General features: G+C 57.1%; 6 protein-coding genes across 11 annotated transcripts; 3 read left to right on the top strand and 3 right to left on the bottom strand.

Annotated features, from left to right (window-relative positions):
• Positions 1-132: 132 nt before the first annotated feature.
• On the top strand, positions 133-3,919 carry asah2 (N-acylsphingosine amidohydrolase 2). Its single transcript, XM_037278164.1, has 20 exons — positions 133-439; positions 508-596; positions 684-827; positions 891-1,067; positions 1,132-1,259; positions 1,324-1,401; positions 1,464-1,584; positions 1,668-1,793; positions 1,859-1,945; positions 2,020-2,124; positions 2,194-2,275; positions 2,336-2,451; positions 2,523-2,617; positions 2,692-2,731; positions 2,807-2,905; positions 2,962-3,057; positions 3,130-3,279; positions 3,347-3,403; positions 3,510-3,607; positions 3,667-3,919. Exons 1-20 carry the CDS (start codon positions 316-318, stop codon positions 3,863-3,865), a joined length of 2,211 nt encoding a protein of 736 aa, XP_037134059.1. The 5' UTR covers positions 133-315; the 3' UTR covers positions 3,866-3,919.
• Positions 3,920-4,167: 248 nt separating this feature from the next.
• On the top strand, positions 4,168-10,907 carry acsf2 (acyl-CoA synthetase family member 2). 2 transcript variants are annotated; one of them, XM_037278220.1, is made up of 16 exons: positions 4,168-4,353; positions 4,901-5,096; positions 5,186-5,314; positions 5,383-5,436; positions 5,548-5,666; positions 5,728-5,887; positions 5,962-6,057; positions 6,132-6,283; positions 6,367-6,458; positions 6,550-6,626; positions 9,572-9,679; positions 9,776-9,927; positions 9,998-10,139; positions 10,203-10,313; positions 10,410-10,478; positions 10,556-10,907. In XM_037278220.1, the coding sequence occupies exons 1-16, from the start codon at positions 4,253-4,255 to the stop codon at positions 10,646-10,648; spliced, it is 1,851 nt and encodes a 616-aa protein (XP_037134115.1). In that variant the 5' UTR covers positions 4,168-4,252; the 3' UTR covers positions 10,649-10,907. The 2 variants fall into 2 exon arrangements, with proteins under 2 accessions (XP_037134115.1, XP_037134116.1); XM_037278221.1 differs by lacking the exons at positions 9,572-9,679; positions 9,776-9,927; positions 9,998-10,139; ... (1 more) ...; positions 10,410-10,478; positions 10,556-10,907 and adding an exon at positions 8,441-9,458.
• Positions 6,775-7,964, bottom strand: LOC119138360 (chondroadherin-like). Its single transcript, XM_037278388.1, has 2 exons — positions 7,623-7,964; positions 6,775-7,527 (listed from the first exon to the last, which is right to left on the bottom strand). The coding sequence occupies exons 1-2, from the start codon at positions 7,883-7,885 to the stop codon at positions 7,383-7,385; spliced, it is 408 nt and encodes a 135-aa protein (XP_037134283.1). The 5' UTR covers positions 7,886-7,964; the 3' UTR covers positions 6,775-7,382.
• On the bottom strand, positions 10,868-14,885 carry a1cf (apobec1 complementation factor). 3 transcript variants are annotated; one of them, XM_037278223.1, is made up of 13 exons: positions 14,752-14,885; positions 14,017-14,165; positions 13,809-13,943; positions 13,593-13,723; positions 13,283-13,521; positions 13,051-13,215; positions 12,889-12,986; positions 12,654-12,809; positions 12,422-12,563; positions 11,880-12,103; positions 11,606-11,742; positions 11,296-11,438; positions 10,868-11,204 (listed from the first exon to the last, which is right to left on the bottom strand). In XM_037278223.1, exons 2-13 carry the CDS (start codon positions 14,116-14,118, stop codon positions 11,068-11,070), a joined length of 1,809 nt encoding a protein of 602 aa, XP_037134118.1. In that variant the 5' UTR covers positions 14,119-14,165; positions 14,752-14,885; the 3' UTR covers positions 10,868-11,067. The 3 variants fall into 3 exon arrangements, with proteins under 3 accessions (XP_037134118.1, XP_037134119.1, XP_037134120.1); XM_037278224.1 differs by having other exon boundaries at positions 11,880-12,079; XM_037278225.1 differs by having other exon boundaries at positions 11,064-11,204; positions 11,286-11,438.
• A 676-nt stretch (positions 14,886-15,561) lies between these two features.
• Positions 15,562-22,035, top strand: LOC119138230 (wings apart-like protein homolog). Of its 3 annotated transcripts, none has more exons than XR_005101105.1 (20): positions 15,562-16,036; positions 16,618-17,081; positions 17,148-17,427; positions 17,628-17,956; positions 18,108-18,271; positions 18,329-18,424; positions 18,499-18,675; positions 18,754-18,890; positions 18,983-19,094; positions 19,204-19,443; positions 19,523-19,634; positions 19,696-19,793; positions 19,861-19,937; positions 20,194-20,345; positions 20,453-20,568; positions 20,642-20,818; positions 20,891-21,263; positions 21,334-21,429; positions 21,511-21,595; positions 21,756-22,035. XR_005101105.1 is itself a non-coding variant. In XM_037278099.1 (20 exons), the coding sequence occupies exons 2-20, from the start codon at positions 16,640-16,642 to the stop codon at positions 21,574-21,576; spliced, it is 3,177 nt and encodes a 1,058-aa protein (XP_037133994.1). In that variant the 5' UTR covers positions 15,564-16,036; positions 16,618-16,639; the 3' UTR covers positions 21,577-22,035. The 3 variants fall into 3 exon arrangements, 2 of the variants coding, with proteins under 2 accessions (XP_037133993.1, XP_037133994.1); XM_037278099.1 differs by having other exon boundaries at positions 15,564-16,036; positions 20,891-21,107; positions 21,175-21,263; positions 21,511-22,035; XM_037278098.1 differs by having other exon boundaries at positions 21,511-22,035.
• Positions 22,036-22,298: 263 nt separating this feature from the next.
• Positions 22,299-23,623, bottom strand: LOC119138343 (protein atonal homolog 7-like). Its single transcript, XM_037278367.1, has one exon. It carries the CDS (start codon positions 23,041-23,043, stop codon positions 22,456-22,458), a length of 588 nt encoding a protein of 195 aa, XP_037134262.1. The 5' UTR covers positions 23,044-23,623; the 3' UTR covers positions 22,299-22,455.
• Positions 23,624-24,612: the final 989 nt, after the last annotated feature.

The following is a 24,612-nucleotide window of genomic DNA, read 5'->3' as shown; positions in this document are numbered from 1 at the left end:
TTTGAAAAAGACGCCGCTCATCCGAGAAGGAAAAGCAAATATGTGGTAAATATTTACGATGCAATTTGCTTGTAAAGGCAAAGCCTCTTTGCTTTATCACCCGTGTATGTGAACTTTGCTTCAGAAGCGTTCGATAACGCCGCCAAAGGTCCGTCGCTGACCGAGCCTCCCTCCATTCACGCGCGACTTGCGCTCCTCTCGACCGTCGTCGTCGTCGTCTCCTCTTGTTTGCTTTTACAATTTGTGTGTCCTTTTTGTAGAGACTTCCAAGCGAAAGCTAGCCGTGTTATTTTTCTGTCCCAGTTTGCCAACAAGATGGCCGCCAGGAAGCGTTTCACACTTTCCGCTCTGGAGGTGACGCTGACCGTCCTCTTTGTGGTCATGACGACCGTCAGCGTCACTCTGATCACCATGACGGCCACCCGTGGCGCGACCACCTGTGAGGACGCGCCGACGTGCCGAAGACGGCGCTGCGGCCTTCTGTCAACATTTGTGTGCTTGTGCCAGGTCCCAGCCCGACTCCGGACCCGAAGCCGTCTTACCTGATCGGAGTGGGACGCGCCGATTGCACCGGACCCCCGGCTGAACTTCCTCTGGTCGCTTGACTCTCTACATCGGCAACACTGGCCGAGGTGCCTCAGGCCGTGCACGGCTCATGCGCGTGTGTGTGTGTGCACGTGTAGATGGGCTACGCCAACCCTCAGCAGACGGCTGCGGGAATTCACACCCGTTTGTTCAGTCGCGCCTTCATCATCGACGACGGTCGCCGCCGAGTCCTCTTTGTCACGGTGGACGTGGGAATGATCTCGCAGAGGCTCAGGTTGGAGGTAAGCACGCAGCTGAGCCGGTGCGGCTTCCTCGGCGTGATGTCACGTCCGTCCCGTGAGCAGGTCCTGAAGGCCCTGCAAGCCAAATACGGCAACCAGTATCGGCAGGACAACGTGGTGCTGAGCGGCACGCACACGCACTCGGGCCCGGCCGGGTACTTTCAGTACACGCTTTTCATGATCAGCAGCAAAGGTTACCTCAAGTCATCCGTGCAGCCGCTCGTCAAAGGCATCGTCAAGGTCCGTCTGCGCTTGAACCATTCCGGCGATCAAAGTCGGCGTATTCATTCACGCTCTGTTCCAGAGTGTCGAGCGAGCCCACAGCACGCTGCGGCCGGGACGGATCTACAAGAATCGAGGACGCGTGGATACCAGCAGCGTCAACCGAAGCCCTCATTCTTACCGCAACAACCCGCAGGAGGAGCAAAACAGGTCAGCGCGCCCGGCGAGTCATCGGGCCGGTGGCCGTCACCGACTCCCACGCCCCTCCCTTTAGGTATGACGACAACGTGGACAAAGACATGGTGCTTCTCAAGTTTACCGATCTGGACGGGGATGGCATCGGCGCGCTCGGGTAAGCTTAGCGATATGGGAGCCGGGCCGGGCGGGCCCGCTCTAACTCCGGCTTCCCTGCAGCTGGTTTGCAGTGCACGCGGTCAGCATGAAGACCACCAATCGTCTGGTGAGCAGCGACAACATGGGCTATGCCGCCTACCTGATGGAGAAGCACAAGAACCCCGCCGCGCTCCCCGGACAGGTAGGTGACTGACGCCAACTCAACAACTTTGATCTCCTGAGCCGGGCCCTCAACCTGTCTGTGTGCATGTGTGTGTCTCTCAGGCAGCTTTTGTGGCTGCTTTCTCATCCAGTAACCTCGGTGACGTGAGTCCGAACATTGAAGGTCCTCACTGCGTCAACTCTGGACTGGCCTGTGACTACTTGAACAGCTCGTGTCCTGACGGAGGGGTAAACACGCACGCATCCACGCACCCTCACACAGGCAGGCGACAGGAAGTATGTGTACGTTTCAGACAAAGGAGTGCCAAGCGTTTGGACCCGGGGAAGACATGTTTGACAGCACCAGTATCATCGCCCATAACATCTTCACGAAGGCTAAGGTGTCTGCTCGTGCGGACGTGAGAGCGCAATAATGTCGAGTATCCGGTTGCAGCCTGTGCGTGTGCGTCCGCAGGAACTTTACGCCAGCGCGGTGGACCAAGTGACGGGCTCGGTTTATTCGGCTCATCAGTGGGTCAACATGACGGACGTCACGGTCGACATCAATGCCACGCAGGCGGTCAGCGCGCACGCCTGGCGCATACACGCTCGCTCGCATTGTGTCTCATTTTGCTCCTGTGTTGTGCAGGTGAGGACGTGCAAGCCAGCGCTGGGTCACAGTTTTGCTGCAGGAACCACAGATGGAGGAGGAGACCTCAACTTCACCCAAGGTTCTACATGGACCTTGACATATGTTTGGACACTACATGTTTACTTGTTGCACATCGTAGGTGCGGTGGAGGGCGACCCGTTTTGGGACGGCATCCGAGACGCCCTGCTGGGTGAGCCATCCAACCAAACGCAGGAATGTCACTGGCCCAAGCCCATCCTGTTCAGCACCGGAGAGGTGAGCGCACCTCTGCCCGCTTTCCCACAAATGCAAAACAAATGCTCAACGGGCTGCCTGCCTGCGTGTAGATGAACTGGCCGTTGCCGTGGCACCCAGAAATTGTTGATGTGCAGATCTTCACTGTTGGATCTCTAGCGGTTGTTGCTGTTCCTGGAGAGATGACGTAACACACACACGCACTCATACATTGTGATGCAATGCATGACCATGATGACGATGTGTGCACGTGTGTGACAGCACCATGGCAGGCAGAAGGCTCAGAGAAGCCGTTAAACAGGTCAGTGTACACACACACACACACACACACACACGCAGTTTGTGTATAACTGTTTGCTACGCACGTGTGCATCAGGAGCTTCAGCGAGGCGAGGCCTTCTCAGACGCAGACGTGGTGATCGCCGGTCTGAGCAACGTGTACACGCACTACATCAGCACCTACGAGGAGTACCAGGTACACACGCGTGTACGCACGACGGATGATAACAATGATAGAGGCACCTTGTCTAGGTTCAGAGGTACGAGGGCGCGTCCACCATCTACGGCCCGCACACGCTCAGCGCCTACATCCTGAAATTCAGCCACTTGGCACGCGCCATCGCTCAGGTAAAACCAGCACAGAAGAGCACCTTTGCCACGGCGGCAGCAGGCTGACCAAGTCGTGATGTCATCACGCAGGACCGAGTTGGCACGCTTGCCCCGGGTCCGCCTCCTCCGTTCTTCCAGAAGAATCTTTTCAACCTGCTACCCACGGCGACACTTGACAGGAAACCGGACAACAGCAGCTTTGGAGATGTCCTGGAGGAGGTCCTCCCTGTCTACAGACGGGTAGGAGACACGCACGCGCGCCATGGCTCAAGGCTAATCTTAATGGTGGGCGGGCTTTGGGTTCCAGGGCGACGTGGTGTCCATCACCTTTGTGGCAGGAAATCCCCGACACTCAGGAGACGTGGTGAGGAAGCTCTCGTTGTTCTTTCTGCTCGGTGTGCCTCCCTTGCTCGCCGGCTTCTGTTTCTGCGTCTGACTATGAGCTCATTCCCGCTCCCGTCGTATATCAGAGGGATCGAAGCTTCGTCGCGGTGGAGATGCAGGATGACGCCGACGCTGGCGCCGACAGATGGACGTTGGTCCATACTGACGCCTCGTGGGAGACCAGGTGCGTGCGCACGCAGGCGCGAGTCGGCGGGAACGAGGCTGACCCGACGCCGTCCGCAGGTTCCTCTGGCTGAAAGGCTCAGAGCGGCAGAGCAACGCCACGGTGGAGTGGCGCATCCCGGCCGACGCCCCTGCCGCTTCCTACAGGATCAAACACTTTGGCCACTACAAGAGCATGAAAGGCCTGCGACCGCTCATCACACCCTACCAGGGCACGTCCCGCGTCTTTCGGGTCATCGACAGCTTCTACTCCGAGTGATCGGCGCTTGTGACTTGCTGCTCCTTTGCCCCAATAAAATTCTGTTGAAAAGGCCTTCTCCTGTTGATATTTTGTTGTCGTCTTGCAAAAGATGAGAGGCACATAAAGGAAGCGGAGGAGTCAGAAGTTCAAACATGAAGACACCAAGAGCCCAAAGGTCAGCAGAGGGGCTGTGACCTTTGTCAAGGATGACCTCAGGGGCTATTTTTGTCTTCACTTTCCAAGCTTGTGCAAGAAGTTTGCGAGACATTTAAATTAACCGAAAGCAGCCCACTCGCACCACCTGCTGGCCGGTGTCACCGGAACTGCCGCTTCAGGGTTCTGTTTTGTCCACACTCGCTCGCCCGCTCTTGCTCTCTCGTGCTTTTTTTTTTGCAGGCAGCCAACATGATTGCAAACATCGTGTCCCGGAGGGTTTTGCTCGGGAATGCCGTCGCTTGCTGCACGGGGAAACGTGCACGCTCCTGGCCGCTTGCCTCCACCAGTCGGTGAGTTTTTGCGCTAAAATAAGACACGAAACCGAGGACAAAAAGTCCCGAGCGTCATAGTATGCGGGTACGTGTGCAGTTGGAATGTTTCCTTCCTGCAACTCCACACCCGCATTCCAAAATCTTTCTTTGGAACTCTGCGGAGGACCGACGACCGTCTTTGTCCAGGGGCGCAAATGGGATTTGGGAAATGGGGTGGACGCGGGACCACACACACACACAGAAAAATCTGTTGTAGATTTCCTATTTGAATAAATAATCTCATTTGATGGAATTTATTTGTTTACTACGCCACTAATTCACCAAAAGCTACCCTCAAAATTGTGTATAAACAAAAGCAAATTTTCATAAACCCAAGTGTTGATCGAAATATTGTGTGAGGATTCTCCATCTTCATTTAGTATGACGACAAAGTGGCATGTCTTGGCCACGGGCGGGATAGTCTGGTCTTAGAGGAAACCATGTGATTGAGCTTTGTTTTTCCACTTCATAACCAATATTTTGGAGAGTAAACGTGACGTAGCGCGTGCGGCTGTTGCGGTTGCAGCGGCATCCACGTGGAAGCGCCGCCGGTGATTCCCACGCTGACGAGCAGCTACGCTCACGGCACGTCGTCCTTCTCGCTGCTCAACGCCACGGTGGGCGAGGCGCTGGTCCGGGCGGCCGACACCTGGCCCGACCGGGAGGCCGTCGTCTTTGTGCAGGACGGCGTGCGCAAGACCTTCGCCGACTTCAACCAGGACGTGAGTGCACCCGCCGCTTTGGAAGCTTTATGACGTGAGCTAAGTGAGCTAGCTACTTTTTGGGCCGGTTCTCCGCTTTGCCCTTGCAGGTGGAGCGGGCTGCCTCTGGCCTTCTGGCCGTGGGCTTGCGTCCGGGTGAGCGCCTGGGTATTTGGGGGCCCAATACGTATGAGTGGCTGCTGATGCAGTTCGCCACGGCCAAAGCGGGCATCATCATGGTGGGTGCGCTACGGAGGCCTCCTTCCTGTCGCCTCGCTCAACCTTTGTCCCTTGGCACGCGCCGCAGGTGTCCGTTAACCCGGCCTATCAGCTGGAGGAGGCGGAGTTTGCCCTCAGGAAGGTACGCCACAGCCGACAAGAAAGACACAGTCTGCGCGTGCACGGTGCTTCTTTTCAGCACAAGCTTTCTGCAAGCCGACTGATTTGGGCGCATGCATGTGCGTGCGTGCAGGTGGGCTGCAAGGCGGTGGTGTGCCCGGAGGCCTTCAAGACCCAAGAGTACTGTGAAATGTTGCGGCTCATCTGCCCAGAGATGGCCACGTGCCCCGCCGGAGACATCCGCAGCAGCCGGTATGAGCGACGGATCGGGCCGAGCAATGGCAACGTGTGACTCTGCTCGCCTTCTCGGCAGGCTGCCCGATCTGCGCTGTGTGATCGTGCTGGGCGGCGGCCGCCATCCCGGAGCCTTCAGCCTCGACCAGGTGCTTCAGGCGGGCGATGGGCGCTCCCTGCGTCAGCTGCACGAGCTCCGACTGTCCTGCGATGACCCCATTAACATCCAGTTTACCTCGGTAAGGCGCATGCGTGCGCAACCGCCCACCCGCTGCCGTGGAAAATGTGCGACGATGGCATGCGTTGCCCGCAGGGAACGACGGGGCAACCCAAAGGAGCCACACTGACGCATCACAACGTGGTCAACAACGCTTTCTTTGTGGGCAAGCGCGTGGGCTTCGACTGGCAGGTGAGAGGCCGCTCGCTCGGCCGCCGCCCGCTCGGCAGCGCCGGATTGACCTCGCCCCCGTCTGTCGGCCGCAGCCCTCCACGCGAGTGTGCCTGCCCGTGCCGCTCTACCACTGCTTCGGCTCGGTGGGCGGCGGCGTCTGCATGGCCGTCCACGGCATCTCGCTGGTTTTCCCTTCGCCCTGGTACAGCAGCAAAGACAACCTGGACGCCATGCAGAAGGAGAAGTAAGACAAAGCGCCAACATGGCTCCGAGATGTTTTTTTCTCCTCGGAGGACTGAGAAAATCATTTCTCAATGTGTCTTGCAGGTGCACCTTTGTGTACGGAACGCCCACCATGTACGTGGACATGACCAGTCAGCCCGACGTGCACAAGTACGACCTATCGTCTGTGGTTGGAGGTGAGCGGACGGTGGAATTCTTTTTTTCTCCCCCATCTGTGCAGCGCCCTTTTCAAATGTTGGTGGTGTTGTGGTTGCCTTATCGGTGCAGGCATCATCGCAGGCTCGCCGTGCCCTCCCGAGCTGGTCAAACGCATCATCTCCATCATGGGCATCAAGGAAATCACGGTGAGTGAGGCGGCACCTTTTTCAAATTGTGTGCAATTTGTCATATATCCGCTAGAGGGAGACAAATTGCAGCTAGTTTGTCAAAGGAATGTTTTTTGACATGCGGAATGAGCAAAGTGGGCAAAGGTGGTGATTTTTTTTATTTTTATTGAGGCGTTGAGCGGAATTAGCGATGTGATGCTGGTGCCAACGTGAAGCTCAGGCAGGACGTGTGGGAAGGTGTTAGCGTTAGTAAACAAGCCGGGGGGGGGGGCATCCTTTGGGGGAGCCTGTGTTGTTTGTCGCCTGGGCCGGAGCGCATGGAAAAGTTCAGTTGTCGTGGGGCCGATGTCAAACGGGAAAAACAAATCCGTCTGCCAGCAAGTCGGCGACGGGTCGGCAGAAGGGAGGGAGTCACGTGCTGTCAGTGGAAGCCGTGCACGTGTGCCAGTTCCAGTCTGGAGCGTCACCCTACCGTGGCAAAAATCAGCCAAGTCGTGTCCAGTTCAGTCCGGTCCAGTCAAGTCGTGCTCCGGCTAAGCCAAAGTGGGCCACTTTGCAGCCGCTCTGCAGGCGACGCTTGCCAATTACGTCGTTTCCCTTGAATAAGTCCATTATTTTTTTCTTCCAATTGGAAAACGTTTCTTTGCATTCCTGTCGCTGCAAACGGGACATTAATGGGGAATCGTCAGCGGTTTGGTCTGAAACCTCCAAAAAGGGGAAGGCCAATCAATGCAAATTGCTCCGTGGCACTCCCCCCCCCCCCTTTCCTGCCACTCAGTGGCGTGCGGCCGCCTTGTTTCTTTTGGGCTTGAGCCGGCAGGCGGCAAAGGCGGCGCTGTCTCGCACCCGTTTGCTTCTCTGCGCCGGCGGCGAGGCGCACACGGCGTCCGCTGTCTTACGACTGTTTGCGTCCATCCACCTAGAAAGGAAAAGAGCAACGAGGGCTTGCTTAAGAAACTCAGAGCGGTGGCCAGCGCCAGTGAACTTGTGGTGGGCCGACAAGGGTCATGCTACCTGCGCAGCGGCGCCAGCTGGCAGGTGCAGCTCCAAGGGTTGTTGGCCACGGTCAAGTTGGCCACCCGAGACAAGTCCAGCGTGCGGGGGAACCAGCGCAGCTTGTTGTTGCTGACGTCCAGCTGGGTCAGCGCCGTTACGCCGGCGAACGCCTCCTCCGACATCTGAAACGAGCGTTTTCTGCTCAAGCGAGTGCGCAGGGGAACCTCGCGGGTGTCGGCGAGCGTGGGAAGCTCGCTGACAGCCTGAAAGGCTCCTCTCATTCTGTGTCAATATCGGCGCGCACAGACAGAGGGACGCGAAAAGCTTCGCGCAGGTGCGACACTTGGAAATTTCCACTTGAGACAAGCCCAAGCGACAAAAACACACAAGGACCTGCCCAGTCCCGCCCCGCTCCGCCTCCCGCAGATGAGCTGTTTGGGAGGCGCGCAAAGAGGCGTCTGTGCATCGGTGACACAAACACACTCTGTTCACCCGCTTCGCCAAACTCGCAATGGTTGCATAACCGCTTGAGCTTTTTCCACGCTCGCTCCCAACCCTCCCTCCCTCCCTCCCTCCCTCCCTTACTCGCTCTATTTTTTCAAATGTACACATAGAAAGCTAAAAAGATGTTCTACAATTCCACTTCTCTCTGTACTACAGCTAACGATTGTTATCATGCAAACAGAGTGTTTTGTTTACAAAGCCAGTCAGGCGCCACATGCGCAATGTTAGATGGCGGACCACCTCCTGTTTCCATCAAGGCCCTTTCCCTAAAGAGGCAGAGGCGGGCCTACGGTGGGCGAGCTGGGCTCATGGCCCCCACTGACCTTCTCCAGGCCCATGCCGTCCAGCTGGAGCCTCTCCAGGTAGCGGCCGAAGGAGCTGTAGGCGCGCTCGGGGATGCTCTTCATGGGGTTCCCGCCCAAGGCCAGCTCCTCCACCACGCGCAGCTTGCTCAAGGCAGCAGCGGGGTAGACGGCCAGCTGATTGCGCTCCAGGTGCAGCGCGGCCAGGTTCTCCACATCGTCCAGGGATCCGGCGTGGAGCGTGCTCAGCTGGTTGCTGCTCAGGTGCAGCCAGCGCAGGTCCTTGGCGCCGGCGAAGGTGCCGGGGCGGAGCTGGCGGAGCTTGTTGTCGTCCAGGCGCAGCACAAAGAGGTTGACTAGAGGCGAGAAGAGGCCTTTGGCCAGCTCGCCGATGCGGTTGTGGTCCAGGTGCAGGTAGGTGAGCCGGCTCAGGTCTCGGAAAGCATCGGGCTGGATGCTGGTGATCTGGTTGTGCGAAAGGTACAGGTACACCAGCTGGCTCAGGCCCTTGAAGGCGTTGGCCGCGAGCTGGCGCAGCTGGCAGTGCTGCATGTGCAGCGACACCAGGCCGCCGCTGTCGGCGAAGGCGGCGGCCGGAACGCCGCCCAGCGGGTTCCTCTGCAAGTTGAGCAGCCGTGTGGACGCCGACACGCGTGGGATCTTCTTGAGGCCCGCGCCCTCGCAGATGACGTGCTGCAGGTCGCCATGGCAGTGGCACGGGCTCGGGCACTGGCCGGGTGCAGCCCCGGCCGTCGGGACGCTCGCCAGCAGTAGCAGCAGGCAGCTCACGCGCCGCATCTCGTCCTCGCACTGAGCCGCCCGACTTTGGGGCGCCGGCAAAAGGCGTGTGGGCGGCCACCTCCTCCCCCGGGGGGCTGTCCCCACTCGCCAGAACACTCGCCCCATTGACCGGGAGGGGAAAAAATTAAAAAAACTAAGTCGTCCGTCCGCGAGAGGAGGAGGTTTGCCTGCCCGCTGGCGGCTGAGCCTTTGAGCCATAATCGCCCGCGCGTGTTCCAAACATTCCTTGGGCCAAGGGAGCGCTTGCGTAAGGAATGTGCCACTCGCTCGAGGCTTTTGCCACGTTGTCGGGAATGCCGCCGCCTGTCTGATGTTGCCGCCGAAGGCCCTCCCCGCTAACCCGTGACCCGTGATTGACAGATCGGATACGGCACCACGGAAAACAGTCCCGTCACCTTTTGTGGCTCGCCATTGGACAACATGGACAGGAAGTGCAACACGGTCGGTTACATCATAGACCATACGGAGGTGTGTTCTTCCATTCCATCCACTCCTGATGGCCAATAGCACGCCAATGTGACCGAACGCGGTGTGTGACGTGTAAGGTGGCGGGTGTGTCCGCAGGCCAAAATCGTCAACCCCTCCAACGGGCAGCTGCTTCCGTTGGGATCTTCCGGTGAGATCCTGATCCGAGGCTACTGCGTCATGTTGGGCTACTGGAACGACCCGGACAAGAACCGCGAGTGCATCGGCGAAGACGGCTGGTACAAGACCGGGTGAGTCGGCGCGCCAGCGGGATGGGCGTCGTGCGTCGTACTTGATGTACGCGTCTGCCTGCCTCCTCAGGGACATCGGCAGCTTGGACGCATTCGGCTACTGTCGCATCGAAGGCCGCATCAAGGACCTCATCGTCCGAGGAGGCGAAAACGTCTACCCTGCCGAGATCGAGCAGTTCTTGCACACGCACCCCAAAGTCAAAGAAGTGCAGGTCAGCTCCACGCACGCCGGCGCCTCGGCTCTGCGTCATTCTCATGCCTGGCATGTGTGGCAGGTGGTGGGCGTGGCGGACGCCCGCATGGGCGAGGAGATTTGCGCATGCATCAAAGTGAAGGATGAGCAGGAGTTGAGCCAAGAGGACGTCAAGGCTTTCTGCAAGGGGAAGGTTAGATTAACTGCCGTTAGCCTCGGCTAGTGTTAGCGCGAGTGAAGTAGCGGATGTGCATGACTGTACGCCAGTGACCTTTTTGTCTGTGTGCAGATTTCTCACTTCAAGATTCCTCGCTACGTCATGTTTCTCAGCAGCTTTCCACTCACCGTCACCGGAAAGGTAAGACGCCGCGACCCGTCAGAAGGAAGCGAACCGCTGCGGTCGGCACCTGAGCGGGCGGCTGTTTCCCGTTTCAGGTCCAGAAGCACCAACTCCGCCGGGAGGCGGAGGAGCGACTGGGACTCGCCGAGGCCGTGGCGTCCGCCCGTTCCGATGACACCTCAGCCTGACGGCTGTCCGTCGTCGTTGCCATTAGAGAATGAAAGATGAATGACACTCTCCGACGTGCCAAAGTCGCTCGTTCGGACCCCCATCGGTCATTTGTCAGCAGTCACCTGACGGAAATGAGCTGGTCGGCCGCCAGTCACCCACTGCCCCTCCCCTCGTTGCCCCTACCTGTCTGTCCCGAGTCAGCCATGTTTGTCTGCGGATGGAACACAAGAGCCGGCTTGTGTGCTGCGCGATCAAAATAAAGCTTTAATACTGTCAGGGTGAAGGCGAGCAGCGAGCCCATCGTGGAAGCAAAATGTAAACGTCACGTGCGTGCGTGTGGATTAAGACCAAAAAGAGGGAAAATGGCGGCCGGCTGAAAACGGCGTCCGAGGTGGAGACCGTTCTGTGCCTTCTCAGTAAAAGCGGCCGGCAGCTCTTAGAACACACCGTAGGCGTCGCCGTGTCGCGCGGCCACGGCGAAGGCGGGGTAGGCCTCGTAGGCGGCGTACGCGGCCACCCCAGCGACGCCGTCCTGCTTCACGCCCCCCCGCGCCGGAGCGGCTAAAGCGTAACCTGGAAGAAACGGACAGGGAAGGCGCCTTCAGTCCCGGCGGCTGGCGGGTCCGGCGCTTGCAGCTGGCGCGGCCTACGGACCTTCACATACCTGGGAAGGCCACCGTGGTGAGGGTGGCGTCGGGGCCCTCCGCGACCAGCCCCAGTGTGTGCAGCATGTGCAGCGTGTGCTCAGCCGCGTGCGCCTTGGCTTCGTCCACAGCGGCGCTCAGCTTGCTTGGCGTGAACGGGAGCCTGCTTGACACAACGTTGACTCGCATGTTGAGCCACTCGAGTAAGCTGCCTATCTTCAAGTGAGGGGCGGAGCTTCGTTTAAATGTGCTCAGATAACTAATTGCAAAGGCCAAAACAAGAGGCGGCCGTCTGATTGGGCTGGCCCTCAAAGGCGAGACTGCGCTCACATGTTGGGATTCTGCGTAGCCAATGCTGGGACGGTGACCTTGTAGAGGAAGAGCTGGCGCTGGTCAGGTCCGATGGCTGAGTGCAGCTGGTACACCGGCGCCCCCCAGCTGTTCTTCTCGCACAGCTCTTCCAGAACCTGCACACAGGCGCACTGGCGCTGAGTGACTGTGTGCCGCACGTGTGCTCGTGCTTCTGTGTTTGTGTGTGTCGGTAGATGACACCGGAACCAGCTTGGCATGAGTGTTAAGCGGGACCTACGTGAGCGTCACCCACCTGCGGCGCCGGCTTGAGGGCGGCGGCTTTGAGGCTGACGGCGGCCGGCGTCATGGGCGTCAACTCCATGCCAGGCAGAAGGTCGTACAGCTTGTCGTCAGCTCGCTTGGGGGCGGCGCCCGGGCGACACCAGCCGCCAGCGCTCCCCGCTGCGTATGTAAGGTAGCCCCGCCCGCCCAGCCCGCGCACCCCCGCAGCCCCTACAGGCACACTCATGTAAACTTCTACAGGAGAAACCAACCACATCGGTTCCAATCAGCCGCAATCTCACACTTAAACACGGACAGACAGACGGACAGACAGACAAGACGGCCTCCCCAGCATTCCCGTTGATTGTAAACGCCTACTGGACGTCGCTGCAGCACCCTAGCCGGAATCTTTTCTGGTCCGCAAGCTTTCTGCGTCCGGCGTGCTAGCGCACGTTAGCAACTGACCGAATGACGGATGGGGTTTTGCTGCCATCCAAAATATGTGCCAATCGTCCAGTAGTCATCGTTTGATTGACAGTGCAAACGTGAAGCGGAGTAAAGGGGACCTCTGACCTCGAACCGACGGCGTCCTCATCACGCCGCGACCTGCGACGTGACCTTTGGCGGCCGGGAAGCGGAAGTGTGCTGGGGCGGCATACGCGTGCGGTGCGTAGAACACCGGCGCCCCCAGGTACGCCACGGTGGGGTCGTACACCTGACCGTGACACAAAAGAGTCAACTCGCCCAAAGTTTCAAACACCCTGGAGGTCAACTGGCCCAACCAGTGGTTTGTCTGTTGCGGCACCTGGCCCAGGGCAAGGGCGGCGTAGTCGTCCTGCGGCGGCGGAGCCCCTCGGCCTCCTCGACCTCCTCGACCTCCCGTCCCTCGCGTGTAGCGCACGTAGCTGTCCTTGTCCACCGGCTTGGCCAGCGTCACCTCCATCGCCGATCCATCCAACACCTGGGCCGGCACACGCGGGGCTGCCTGAGTGTCATCGTTGTCGCGTATGCGTGCGCGCGTGTGTTTGCGTGCATGTGACCTTCCCGTTGAGGGCTTTCATAGCATTAATGGCGTCGTCACGGTGCATGAAGTGGACAAAGGCGTAGTCTCGGATCTTCTTCACTCGCTCCACCGCACCTGCAGCACACGCCAGTCAGGCTCGCTGGGCTGCCTGGGGGCACTGCCGCCGGCTGGTGCCCACCTGCTTTGATGGCATTGAACTCCTTGTGGATGTTCTCCTCACTGGTGTGCAGCATGAGATTCCTGACATAGAGGATCTTGACGGCGGCCATGACGTCCTCATCCACCTCCACCTCAGGCTCGGCCCAGTCCACCGCAATGGCGTGACCCCACAGCTGGATGCGGCCTGCCGGGACGCGGGACGTGACAGCTGCCAGGTGAGCCGCCGGCGTCTAGCGCCCGCGATGGCTCACCTGGCAGCAGTTTGCGACGCGCCATGGCCGCCGCCCGGTGGCTGTCGTACTCTACGAAGGCGAAGCCCCGGTTTTTGGATTTGTCTGCCGCGCTGGGATAGACGATGACGTTCACGGCTCCTTCGGTCACCTTGCGCATCTCGGCCAGGATCTCCTCCCGCTTTTTGCTCTTGGGGATGCCGCCCACAAACAGTCGGCAGTTGTCCACGCTGGCGCACACGCCCAGCAGGCGGCCGCTCCTGCCGGATGGCGGAGAGCCCAGTCAGACGGGGAGCCCTGGAGCATTGCCCCCCCTCGCCCGCTCGCCCACCTGATTTCGTAGTTGTTGAGCTGCTTGGTGGCCGCTCGCGCCTCCTGTTTGTTGCCAAAGGTGACGAAGGCGTAGCCGCGGTTGTTGCCGTTGAAGTCCATCATCATCCTCACCTCAAAGATCCGACCAAACTCGTGCCAGAACACCAGAACCATGGTTAGCTGGGCGTGCCACGCATGCCATGCTTTGCCCCACGCAGGACGGCGACGTTGTCACCTTCTCGCAGAGCGGCACGAGCTCGTCCTCAAAGAGATCTCGCGGGAGTTTCCCCACAAAGATTTCGCTTCCTCTTTCTGGGGGGGGCCCGTCCCAGCCGGGCGGGGGCCCGCCGTACCGCCGCTGGCCGTTCTCCTGTCGGATGTCGGAGCGCCTTAGCACGTTTGCGCCAATGGGCGTTAGTTGGACACGGACACACCCCCTTTACCTGCTGGAGGCGGTACCCCGTCCTCTGCACCAGTGCCCTTAGCCCCGCCTCCTTCTGCGCTCCCGCTAGTCCCTCCCCCCCTGCCTTCTGATTGGTTTCCATTGGCTTTGATTGACAGCTTGACAAATCAAGGAAATTAGCAGAGCTCACTGCAGGACGAAGACCGGGGGGAGAAAGGTTAGCTGGCTGCAGGTCAAATGGCTGTGTGTGTGCGTGCGTGTTTGTGCGTGTGTGTGTGTCAAGTCATGGGAAGAAACAGGTCACGTCACCTCGTGATGACCAATCAGTTGCGTTTGCCGCAGAGGCGTCACTCATGCTCTCGTTTCTGGTTGAAATTACTTGCAAAACTTTAGATCGTTTATAATCAGTTACAATAATGACAATGAGATCGATAATTGAGTTTTTCCCCCCAGAGGACTGGGAAATGCTTTCTTATTTTTAACAATGATTTGCTTATCTGTAATGTGTTTCCACTCATCACAGCAGCAAAAGTAGTTTTGAAAGTTTTTTGGAATAATCGTAATGATGATCGGGTAACATGTGAATCGGCCTCATGATAGTGCACACTTAGCATGTTAGCACCGAGCCACTGCACACATTCGTTCCACCGCCTCTGTTTGTTCTCACGGAACCAAATGAAGTGTTTCCATCCATTTCTACATCACCAAATGTAACAAAGTTGATGTTTGCATCTTATGATGTTTTCTTTTGGAAGGAAAAAAAAACAAAACTTACCTGAGCAATTTCAGAGATCACCTCCCTCCACTCAGACCTGTGTCATTCTGACCACTCTATGCATGCGTGCGTGCGTGCGCGCCTTTCTGTGTGTGTGTGTGTGTGTGTGTGTGTGTGTGTGTGTGTGTGTGTGTGTGTGTGTGTGTGTGTGTGTGTGTGTGTGTGTGTGTGCGTGTGTGTGTGTGTGTGTGAGTGAGAGAGCGAGAGTGAGATCACATCATATCAAACTCCAAAGGTTCACTGTCTCGGTGTTAGCTTTACAAGGGTTCATTAATGTTTAACCTGCTGCTATCTGTGTGCGAACACGCGCGCACAAATACGCGCGCGCGCGAGCGCACACGCGCAACCAGATATGACGCTGAAGTTGGACCCACAGTTGCGCTCGCGATAATTCAGTGTCAATGTTGCTCACTGAACTTATTGATGCCATTTTTTTACCGGATTTTTCATTCCTTTTTTAATCACACAAACAGTGTCTTCATCAATTTCTCTGGTCATGGTGGTGTTAAGTCCAAACACTTGCACCTTAAGGTGCAAGTGTTTGGACTTGTCGATGATTTGGCACTTATTTGGATCGTGATGAATCCTTTAGAGACTCCTCATCTTGCGGAAAGCGACGAGGCTCCTCGAAATTTGCTTTCCACCTGCTCCACCCTCGTAACTTGCGTGCAGTCATGTGGAAATGACAATTTACGAATGTCGCTCAGGCACTTAAACGCCGCATTGGTGTCTATTAAGCTGAGGGTGAGAATGCAAGTACTTCTGGTTTAGTTTTCACAATAAACAAAATAAGTCATTTCGCAGTATTGTTTCCGCGTCGAATTGAGCCATGTTTTCATTCCTGGTATGAACATTTAACAATATGTAATGATAGATAACGACCTGGTTAAATATAACAAACGCTTTGGTTCGTACTGGCTTGCTTCCTTCCCTTAATGTCTGGACAGTTTTGACGGAATTTTTGTCTTGCTGTTTAACTTGACCTAAGTCGCTCCAACAGAATGGAAGGCTTTGGTCGCCCAAGCCGGAGGAAACAATTGCGTGTGATCTAATTTGCAGAGCGGACAATTGTCCAGGCCTTCCTGCTTCCGAATGACGGCGAGCCGCTTCCGAACTTGTGTTTAGCCTTTGCGGCGTTTGATTTCGAGCACGTTGGCCGCCGCCGGTGACGGTGGCTGGCCTTGTTTATGCTGCGCTTCGGATCAGCCAAGCAGGCCTCCGCTCCGGTCTGATGCCAGTTTAACGCCTCCGCTGGTTTGTTCCCATCGGCCCATTAGCTCACCAAGTAAGCACCACAACACCCTTTTCGCATTTCTATACACATATCTATCTATGAATTTGTTTTTCAAAACTCAAGTGCCGGGCGGTGTAGTGTGTTTTTGACGCTGCGGCCCGGAACGACGGCGTTTATTGTTAGCCGTTTGCTCGCATCAGTGCTAACGCTGAAGCTAACGATTTAGGGGCTGCTAAGAATTATACGAGTTGCCGATTAAAAGCCACTAGATCGTCGCTCATCTTGATATTTCACTCGCCCCAACAACAAGCACGAGATGGTGCCAACGGCCTCTTTTTAGCTTTTGTTATGAGGCTAATGCTAGCTTTGTTTTGACTCACCAATCTGGAAGTTTCTTCATGTTTTTGAATTTGAGATGACACCACACCATTTTGTCTCTTCAAAAGACACACCAGACGTAGATTCTTAACTTGGTAGCAAGAAATCGCTCATAAATGTTCAGAAGTGCAACAAGTGATGACCAAATTATAGGACAACAATATTGGCCATCGTTTCAAGACCTTGTGGAGCTTGCATTTGTCCCAAACCACAATGACATTTTGTCTAATCCTGCAATCTTTCTGCTTCCTTAGAAAATATGAGCCAGGTGCAACAATGACATCGAGATTTGGTAAAACCTACAGCCGCAAGGGGGGACAGGGCACGTCCAAGTTTGACGAAGTGCTGTCCACCAAGAGGGGCACCCTGAGCACAAAATGGGGCGACACCACCTTCAAGGCCAAAGTGGGCTCCAAGCGCGCCGGCGCGCCAAAGGGCTCTTTGTCCCCGGTTGCTCACAAGCGAGGCCGACTCGGCGGGGACGGCTCGGACGACCCCTTTGGCTTTGATAGTGACGACGAGTCCAAGCCGGTGTCCTCTCGTGGAGGCGGCAAGTCGTCGCCCGCCAAGGCGGAACCCCCTCGGGTGGAGACAGTGGGGCTCAAGCCGGACTCCAGAAACCGGTCCAGCTTCCGCGAAGAAGTACGCGCCTCCACGCTGGAGCCGTCATGGCCGCAGCGTCGTGCTCCCTTCTTTGACAGCAACCATGCTGGCCAAGGTAGTTAGCACCATTGTGGGCAGGGCACCTGTTTTAAAATCCCAAAGATACCTCGCGCTCATTTAGTCTTTTCAGCAGAAAAAGCGGAAAGCTCCTCGCCGTCTTGGGAGAAGCAGCACAGCTACGCCTGGTACCAGAACGCCTCAGACAGCGACCGGAAGCCTTGGGCGCAGACGGCCACACTGAAGACCTCCACCTCCATGCACAACATCACCAATCAGGCGGGCGACGTGAAGGAATGGACCGGCGAAGCCGCTCCCGCCAGCGCAGCCAGCTTTAGCGGCGCCGCCGAGCGGCCGGGTGCCACGTGGCAGCGAAAGAGGGCCGCCGAGCAACCGTGCGACAGGTACCGACGTTTTTATTTTTGTTTAGAAAAAATTCCAAAATGCAGTTATTTGTATACAGCTGACATTTTTGAAGCAATTGGCGCACAGCCGAAATCTAGTTTGCCAGCGCTCTTCAAATCAGGAAAATGTCCTCCAAGGCATTTTGTGACCAAGATGGCATGCGCTTGTGCTAGACTGCACTTGTTTCTCTGCTCTTTAGTCAGAACCGATCCGCATCAAAGAAGGGAATCAACACGGACCTGTATAACTTCGACAAAGTCGTCGCCCATCAGGAAAGCCGCGACAATGACGACGGCTCGGCCAAGTACAAACTCCGATACTTTGGTTTCGACGACACGAGCGACGACAGAGACGCCGGCAACAAGAATTGTGGGTCCCGAGTCAGGATGTGCCTGAAGACGGCTGCGGTCGCCGAGGAAACGCGGCCCGTCGCCATGGACGACGAGCCCGTCGGGAGCCTCCCTGCACTTGCCGGACGTGCCACCAAGCGGAGGAAAGAGCGGAGGCGGGGCGGCGCCTCCCGATCAGGTGCGGTCCCTCTGGTCCTTTCCAAAGCGTGTGGAGTCGCCATCGATGATTCCAAGTTGAACATTCTGACTTGTTCTACGCTCAGAACGCCGGGCCACTTTGACACTGCTGATCTTTGCCTTTCTTTTTTTTTTCCCCGGCGCTTAACCAGAGTGGAGCGCTTGCTTGCCGGATGGCGTCGCCACCACTGATGTGTTTAGTGTCTCCGGAGACGATAGCGAGACGGTGGCCGCCGGCCCCGGAAGCCCCCCCTACAGCAAGCCGGCCGACAAGAACCACGACACCTGCCGGAGGATCTTCAGTGCGCAGAAGAAGGTGAGACAGAGCCGTCATGACTAAAAGAATTATCCAACAAATGTGTGTGTGTTGTAGTCTCCCACCAAAGCAGTGTACAACGCTCGCCACTGGACGCTGGAGAGCCAAGAGGAGCCCATTCCGTCCTTCATGTGCCGCCCGCCAGCGAATCCCGTAAGATACCCTGCCGGCCGCCTGCAAGTGCTTCTTTCAGCCAGGTCCGACAATCTCCCCGTGACGTTCCGCAGTCGCCACAGCCGTCAGGAGGAGCATCTGCCCACCAGGTGTCGGAAACGCGCACAGACAAAGGCGTGGTCTTCAAGACGCCGCCTCCTCCTCCCAAGGTCACCAAGTGCATCCACATCCCCACCGACCCCTACCAGGACAACGTCATTGCCCTCAAGTGTCGCAAGGAGCACAAGGAGGTGCGCACACTGCTGCCAGTGCGTGCGTGCGTGCATTAGCGCGGCCACGCTAACGTGTTGGCTCTTGGCTCAACTTAGCTGTTCACGGTGGTCCAGCACGTGAAGCACTTCAACGACGTGGTGGATTTTGGCGAGAACCAGGAGTTCATTGATGACTTTGAGTATCTGGCCGCTGGCCTGAAGAGCGGCCAACCGCTGTACACACGCTGCCTCAGGTAGGACCAGGCTGCCAAGGCGCTGGTGCTGGCACTGGTGGCGCTTTCCCTTTTGGTTCACGCCGTCCGTCCGTCCGCCCGCGTGCGTGCAGTGTGATCGGCCTGGCGACGCGCTGCGCCATGCCCAGCTTCCGGATGCACCTCAGGGCGGGAGGGAAGGTGGCGCAGGTCTTCAAGACGCTCAGCGACGCCCCCCAGCACCAGGTGACTCCCGCTGGCCAACTTGCCCGTGACTTTGAAAAGTTGAGCTCCTTCATTCCAGTGGCGTTTCTATTTTTTTGACCGAGCGCTCGCTTTGGCTTGCGTCGCACAGAACCTGGCCATGTGCACCGCCTCCCTCATGTACATCCTCAGCCGCGACCGACTCAACATGGACCTGGACCCCTCGTCCCTGGACCTGATGATCCGGCTGCTGGAGCTGGAGCCGAACCACGGCGGCTGCGACGACTCTGCGTCCCAGCTGAGCGCCAGGGAGATCTGCAAGATGAAGGAGAAGATCCGCAAGCTCTGCGACACGGTGCACAACAAGCATCTAGACCTGCAGAACATCACGGTGCCATGCTCGCTCACACTCACGCACACGCTCGTCGCTTTGTCGCGCGTGTGACCTTGTCGGGTCTTCCTTCCCGCAGACGGGTCACCTGGCCATGGAGACGCTGCTCTCGTTGACGTCCAAGCGGGCGGGCGACTGGTTCAAAGAGGAGCTGCGACTCCTGGGGGGCCTGGACCACGTGGTGGACAAAGGTTTGACCCACGTTTGTCTTTGCGTGTGTTCCACACTAATAAAATGCGTGTGGCGCCACAGTGAAGGAGTGTGTGGACAACATGAAAGCGGAGGACGATGAGGACAAGCTGGTGTCGTCATTGTGGGGAGCTGAGCGATGTCTTCACGTGCTGGATAGTGTAAGCGCATGCGGCAGCCGTGTTGACACAACACAGCACGGTGCATCACGCGTGTGTGTGTGTTTAGGTGACGGTGCACCACGTGGAGAATAGTACCTACTTGATCGCCTACAAAGACTCAACACTCATCGTGTCCTGTGCCAAGTGAGTGACACATACTTGAGTTTTCTGGCCTTTCCAGCGATGGTCTTCATATTTCATATTGCCTCGAATGTTGGTGTTGCATAACCACCCCAGCATCCGTAAAAATGCCTCTCGTTCTGATCAGGCCCATTTTTATTTTTATTTTTTTAATTGATTTGCCGTGATCCGACTCGGAGTCGACGACATGCTCCACCGTGTCAAATGATTGGGGAGAAGTGCAAATGACGTGCTTACGCGGCGCCGCCCGCCCCCACAGGGCGCTGCGGCACTGCGAGGCCATGATCCAGCGCTACAGCAGGGAGCTCGGCGGTGAACAGAGCGCCGGCGGTGGGCCGCTGCTGGCCAAAGCGGTGGAGAACTGCATGAGGGCCACCATCGTCGTTCTGCTCAACCTGACGCAAGACAACGGTCAGCCCACGCACACACGCATGCACACACGCAAGGACGCAGTGCAGACGCAGACACTCGTAAACGCGCACGCCTGTCCGCCTGCCCGCCCTTGTGTGTGTTGGCAGAGTGGGGCAGCACCAAGACGGGCGAGCAGGAAGGCCTGATTGTGACGGCACTCAACTGCGTCCTCAGAATTCCTCAGTACTTTCCTCAGGAGAAGCGCTTCGACATGCGTGTTCTGGTGAGCACCGGTGAGATGGTTACGCTCGTGCCACGGGAGCGTAGCTCACGTGCGTGTGCGTGTGTGTGGCCAGGGCCTGGGCCTACTGATCAACTTGGTGGAGTACAGCGCCAGGAACTGCTACTGCTTGACGGAAATGGAGACGGAGGGGGGTCAGGGTCCCTGCGACTCCACCGTGCTCCTCCCGCCGTACCAGCAGGACCTCGTCATCGGCGACGGTCAACTGAGCGCTGTCGTCGCGCTTGTGCGGGTACGCCTCGGCGTCAAAGGCGACGGCGCCGGCCCCCCCTGTTGAACCGCCGCCGTCTCCGTTCCACCCCAGTTGTTCGTGCAAAGGGAGCGAGCTGCCGCCCTGGCTGAGGCGCAGACGGACGACCTCATCAAGGAGCCGGTCAAGCCAGCCGACAAGAGCGGCGAGTGGCGGGAAACGGGTGGCGAGATCCAGTGGGTGGCCAACGAGGACGTCAGGGAGGAGGAGGAGGATAAGGACGACAAGAAGAAGGAGGAGGAGCAAAACGGCGAGCTGGACCTCAGCAAAGGTGAGCCGCCAATGAAATTGGCTCTGAGCAGCCAGCCGGTCTCTCACCGCCGACTTTTTGCTTTTAGCTCTGCAACACGCGGGCAAGCACATGGAGGACACCATGGTGGCCTCATACACGGCTCTGCTGCTGGGCTGCCTCTGCAAAGGAAGCCCCGTGAGTGACGCCCACCTGCGGACTGCGTGCGCTAAGGCTAATGCTAACGCTTGTGCTGTGTGTGCCTCAGATGAATGTGACTACTGTGAGAGAGAACCTGCCTCAGGGGGATTTCTCCATCATGACGGAACTCCTCAGGAAGTTCCTCAACTTCATGAGCCTCACAGTAAGTTGCCCGTTCGGGGGGTGCATAATTATGCTGCTCTGAGCCGACTGCTGTGTCGCTAACTCTCGTCTCTCTCCGCAGTGTGACATCGGCACCACTGGACACAAGTCCATCTCCAAAGTCATCGACTATCTGGAGCACTGCTAGACACACACGCACACACACGGTTGACCTCCAGTCAGTATTTCCACTCTACAGTTTGCCCCCTCATCTCCTCTTTTGTTTGCGGTCTGTGTATCGTTTGTCATCTGGATCCCCGCCCTTTTGGGTCCACCTATTGCCAGAGCACTTGAACATGCTTCCTCTCAGTTGCAACGTTTCATCAGCACACACACACACACACACGAGCACAGCCAAACGTTTACAAGAGCTTTATGGAGGAGCGTGGAGGATGTTTGTGTACATAACTTGGCAGTGCATGATGGGAAGCGGGTGGGCTCGGAGGCTCGGACTACTTTTTGCAAGTTTTTACAGCCCTTTGTTTTTTTTTTTGCGCCTGTTTCTCTCTCCCTGCGTGTTGAAAGCTTGTTAACGGGGCGCCTGCGTTTGTATGGCTCTTTGCTTACGTGTACATACTTTGAGAAGAATAAAAATTGTTACTTTTAATACCTGCCGCCGAGTTCCTTGTTGCGAGTTTCCTAAATTGCTCCTTTTCATCAGAAACAACCATTTTGTTCTCATTTGTACTCACAGTGACCAATTTGGCCAAAATTGCTTGTTTTGCAACCAAACAGGCACTCAATTTGTCATTTTGTTCCAAGTCGACTCCAAACGTCTGAAAGTCCGTCATTGCAGCCCTTTTGTATTTCAAGGCACCGACAACCGCTGTGCGCTATTTGGAATTTTGCTTGCAATCAAGGAGCCAGAGATAAAGCAGTGAATACATTTTAATGAGACTATTTTAGAAAGAGAAAAAAAACATGTCAATGCAACAAATACTTCAAGCATATTAACAGGCGAGCAGGTCCGACGCCCAAGTCCAAAAGTTGACAAAGAAGTGCGGCAGCAGAACCCCAAGTCCAAAAGTCACTTTGGGCTGCAGTGCGGCAAGTGTGTGTGGTCCTTGCAGAATTTGGCGGCCGTTCGTCTGGGCCCCTCTTCCCCGAGGGGCTCCCCGCGCACAGCCTCCCCATCGCTCCCTTCCTCCCATTCCGTCTCCTCCGGCGTGCCGCTGCCGCCACGCAGCAGCTCGTTGAGTGTGGCGATGTAGATCTGCGCCATCTGCAGCGTCTCGGACTTGGACAGCTTCTTGTCACTCTGCAGCTGCGGGATGACGCTGCGCAGTCGGTCGAAGGCCACGTTGAGGCCAAGCATGCGTCGCCTCTCACGGGCGTTAGCGGCCAGGCGCCTCCGCCGCTGGGCGCGCTCGACGGTGCGCACGTCCGCCGCCTGCGGGAGGCCATGGAGGAGCGCGCCCGCACCGGCTCCAAACCTCCGCTGCACGAGGGCGCACGCGGGACTGCCAGGCTCGCCCTCGGGCTTGGCGCGCTGGAGCGCGTGGGTCTCCGGGATGAAAGGCGTGAAGAGGCTTCTGCGCGGAGGCATCGTCAACTTTTGTCTCCTCGGCTGCATGCGGCGGCGTGTGATGAGCTTGAGGCTGGCCGGCCGCCCCATTTATGTGTCCGTGTGGCTGCCGCCCGCGTGGTGGGCGTGTGCGGCTCCAGCAGCCGAAAGGCGGCCCGCTCGGCGGGAAGTCCACTTTGGAGAGTTCATCAAAAGGGGATTAGAGGCGCGCGAGTGCACACGTACGCTCAACCTTCAATGGTAAGCCACCAAATGAAGCGATGAGCCGCGCGTGACGTCACATCTTCCCAAACCTCACAAAGAGCATCCTGACTTTTCCCATCCTGTTGCTGTCCCAATACAAGCACATTGTCCTATACAGCAAAACACATTATGTTGTGAATATGAAAATGTGGATTTTGGACAAAAGCATTGAACACAATGCAGAATTTCGGTCAAAAGTATCGAGACATCTACAAACTTTGTGCGAACCATTGTCTGCCCTGTTCCGGATCCCGTTCACTGTCGGGTTTGATCTGCGGTGCGAGTCTTGTGTCAATGAGCCGTTTGATTGGCTGTAATGAAGCGTAGACGTGACGCAGCAGGAGGTGTGTGTGTGTGTGTGTGTTGGGTAGGGCGGGTGATCCTCCTGTTGGTCCCCACAGTCAAAGTATGGTGTTCCTCTGCTTTAAGGAAGATTTTCATTGTTTGTGAGCAAGAGCAAAAACACTCGTGTCCAAAGACAGCTGGGAAAGGCTCCAGTTCGTGGCCTGATGCATTGCTTACTGGAGTTTTATCAGTCTCCAGATATCCATCCGGTTTGGCCTTGGCTGAGCTCATCGTGGCTGACCAGTGCCACTATTGGATGTCCAAAAAGTTTGTTCTCCAGTTTGCCCTCAAAAGACCAGTGGGAGTCTCCTGACGGGGCCTGGCCTGGCCCAAAGCCGCTCGCTGCCTTGCTCGCGATTTCACCAGGCGCTTTGATCGTCGGCCCGTGTTGGCCCGCCGCCGCCGCCGAGGCGTTGGATTGGCGAGCCCGCAAGTGTCGGCCAAAAGCCGCCCGGGGTCGACGGGTGGGCTGCGGTGTCGGGTGGGCTGCGGTGTGCTAGGGGCTCCCTCCCTCCCTCCTCCCTCCTCCCTCCTCCCTCCCTGCTGCTGTCTTTGTGGCCACGCTGCTCGCTTTTGAAAAGGCCGCCCGCGTGGGCTGGCACACGCCCGCGTCTAATCCCTTTGCCAAAGGACGCTCTCTCGCTTCCTGTCACTCATGGTCGCACCACGCCGCGCCCATTTTTAATTAAACACACAAAACACTGATCAACCTCTCTTGAGTGACACTTGGCAGCCACCCGACCTCACTCGAGGACACAAATGCACGCGCACACACTGCTGTCGCCGAACATCCTGGAAGCAAATTTTGTATATATCAGTGGTGGGCCGTCAGGGCCTGCAAGACCTTCTCTACTGGACTAAAAATATCTGAATCACAGACTGAAGTTAATTATATTTTGTCCATGAATATGTATTAATTTAATTCATGGACAAAATGTATTTAAAACTTCTTTAATACGTATTAAATAATTCCAAATGGCCCTGTAGCATTAAATAAATGTCAGACTGTTGCTTCAACTAATCCGATTTTGAGTTGGCGGCACCAAGGCCTTCTAGCAGGCGTACGTAAAC

Source organism: Syngnathus acus, chromosome 19 (genome assembly GCF_901709675.1).
Source record: "Syngnathus acus chromosome 19, fSynAcu1.2, whole genome shotgun sequence".
Taxonomy (NCBI): Eukaryota; Metazoa; Chordata; class Actinopteri; order Syngnathiformes; family Syngnathidae; genus Syngnathus; species Syngnathus acus.
The sequence above is the reverse complement of the archived record's forward strand: the minus strand, read 5'-3'. Positions and strand labels throughout refer to the sequence as shown.

Coding starts and splice junctions, on each gene's coding strand:
- asah2 (XM_037278164.1), top strand. CDS start 316: ATGGCCGCCAGGAAGCGTTTCACACTTTCCGCTCTGGAGGTGACGCTG. Junction 597..683: donor CCCCGGCTGAACTTCCTCTG/GTCGCTTGACTC, acceptor GTGCACGTGTAG/ATGGGCTACGCCAACCCTCA. Junction 2,906..2,961: donor GCACCTACGAGGAGTACCAG/GTACACACGCGT, acceptor CACCTTGTCTAG/GTTCAGAGGTACGAGGGCGC.
- acsf2 (XM_037278220.1), top strand. CDS start 4,253: ATGATTGCAAACATCGTGTCCCGGAGGGTTTTGCTCGGGAATGCCGTC. Junction 4,354..4,900: donor CCGCTTGCCTCCACCAGTCG/GTGAGTTTTTGC, acceptor TTGCGGTTGCAG/CGGCATCCACGTGGAAGCGC. Junction 5,097..5,185: donor TCGCCGACTTCAACCAGGAC/GTGAGTGCACCC, acceptor TTGCCCTTGCAG/GTGGAGCGGGCTGCCTCTGG.
- a1cf (XM_037278223.1), bottom strand. CDS start 14,118: ATGGAAACCAATCAGAAGGCAGGGGGGGAGGGACTAGCGGGAGCGCAG. Junction 12,987..13,050: donor GTTCAATGCCATCAAAGCAG/GTGGGCACCAGC, acceptor CGTGTGCTGCAG/GTGCGGTGGAGCGAGTGAAG. Junction 12,810..12,888: donor TGAAAGCCCTCAACGGGAAG/GTCACATGCACG, acceptor GTGCCGGCCCAG/GTGTTGGATGGATCGGCGAT.
- LOC119138360 (XM_037278388.1), bottom strand. CDS start 7,885: ATGAGAGGAGCCTTTCAGGCTGTCAGCGAGCTTCCCACGCTCGCCGAC. Junction 7,528..7,622: donor CAGCTGGCGCCGCTGCGCAG/GTAGCATGACCC, acceptor TTTCCTTTCTAG/GTGGATGGACGCAAACAGTC.
- LOC119138343 (XM_037278367.1), bottom strand. CDS start 23,043: ATGGGGCGGCCGGCCAGCCTCAAGCTCATCACACGCCGCCGCATGCAG.
- LOC119138230 (XM_037278098.1), top strand. CDS start 16,640: ATGACATCGAGATTTGGTAAAACCTACAGCCGCAAGGGGGGACAGGGC. Junction 18,425..18,498: donor GCCGCCCGCCAGCGAATCCC/GTAAGATACCCT, acceptor GACGTTCCGCAG/TCGCCACAGCCGTCAGGAGG. Junction 20,819..20,890: donor CTGTCGTCGCGCTTGTGCGG/GTACGCCTCGGC, acceptor GTTCCACCCCAG/TTGTTCGTGCAAAGGGAGCG.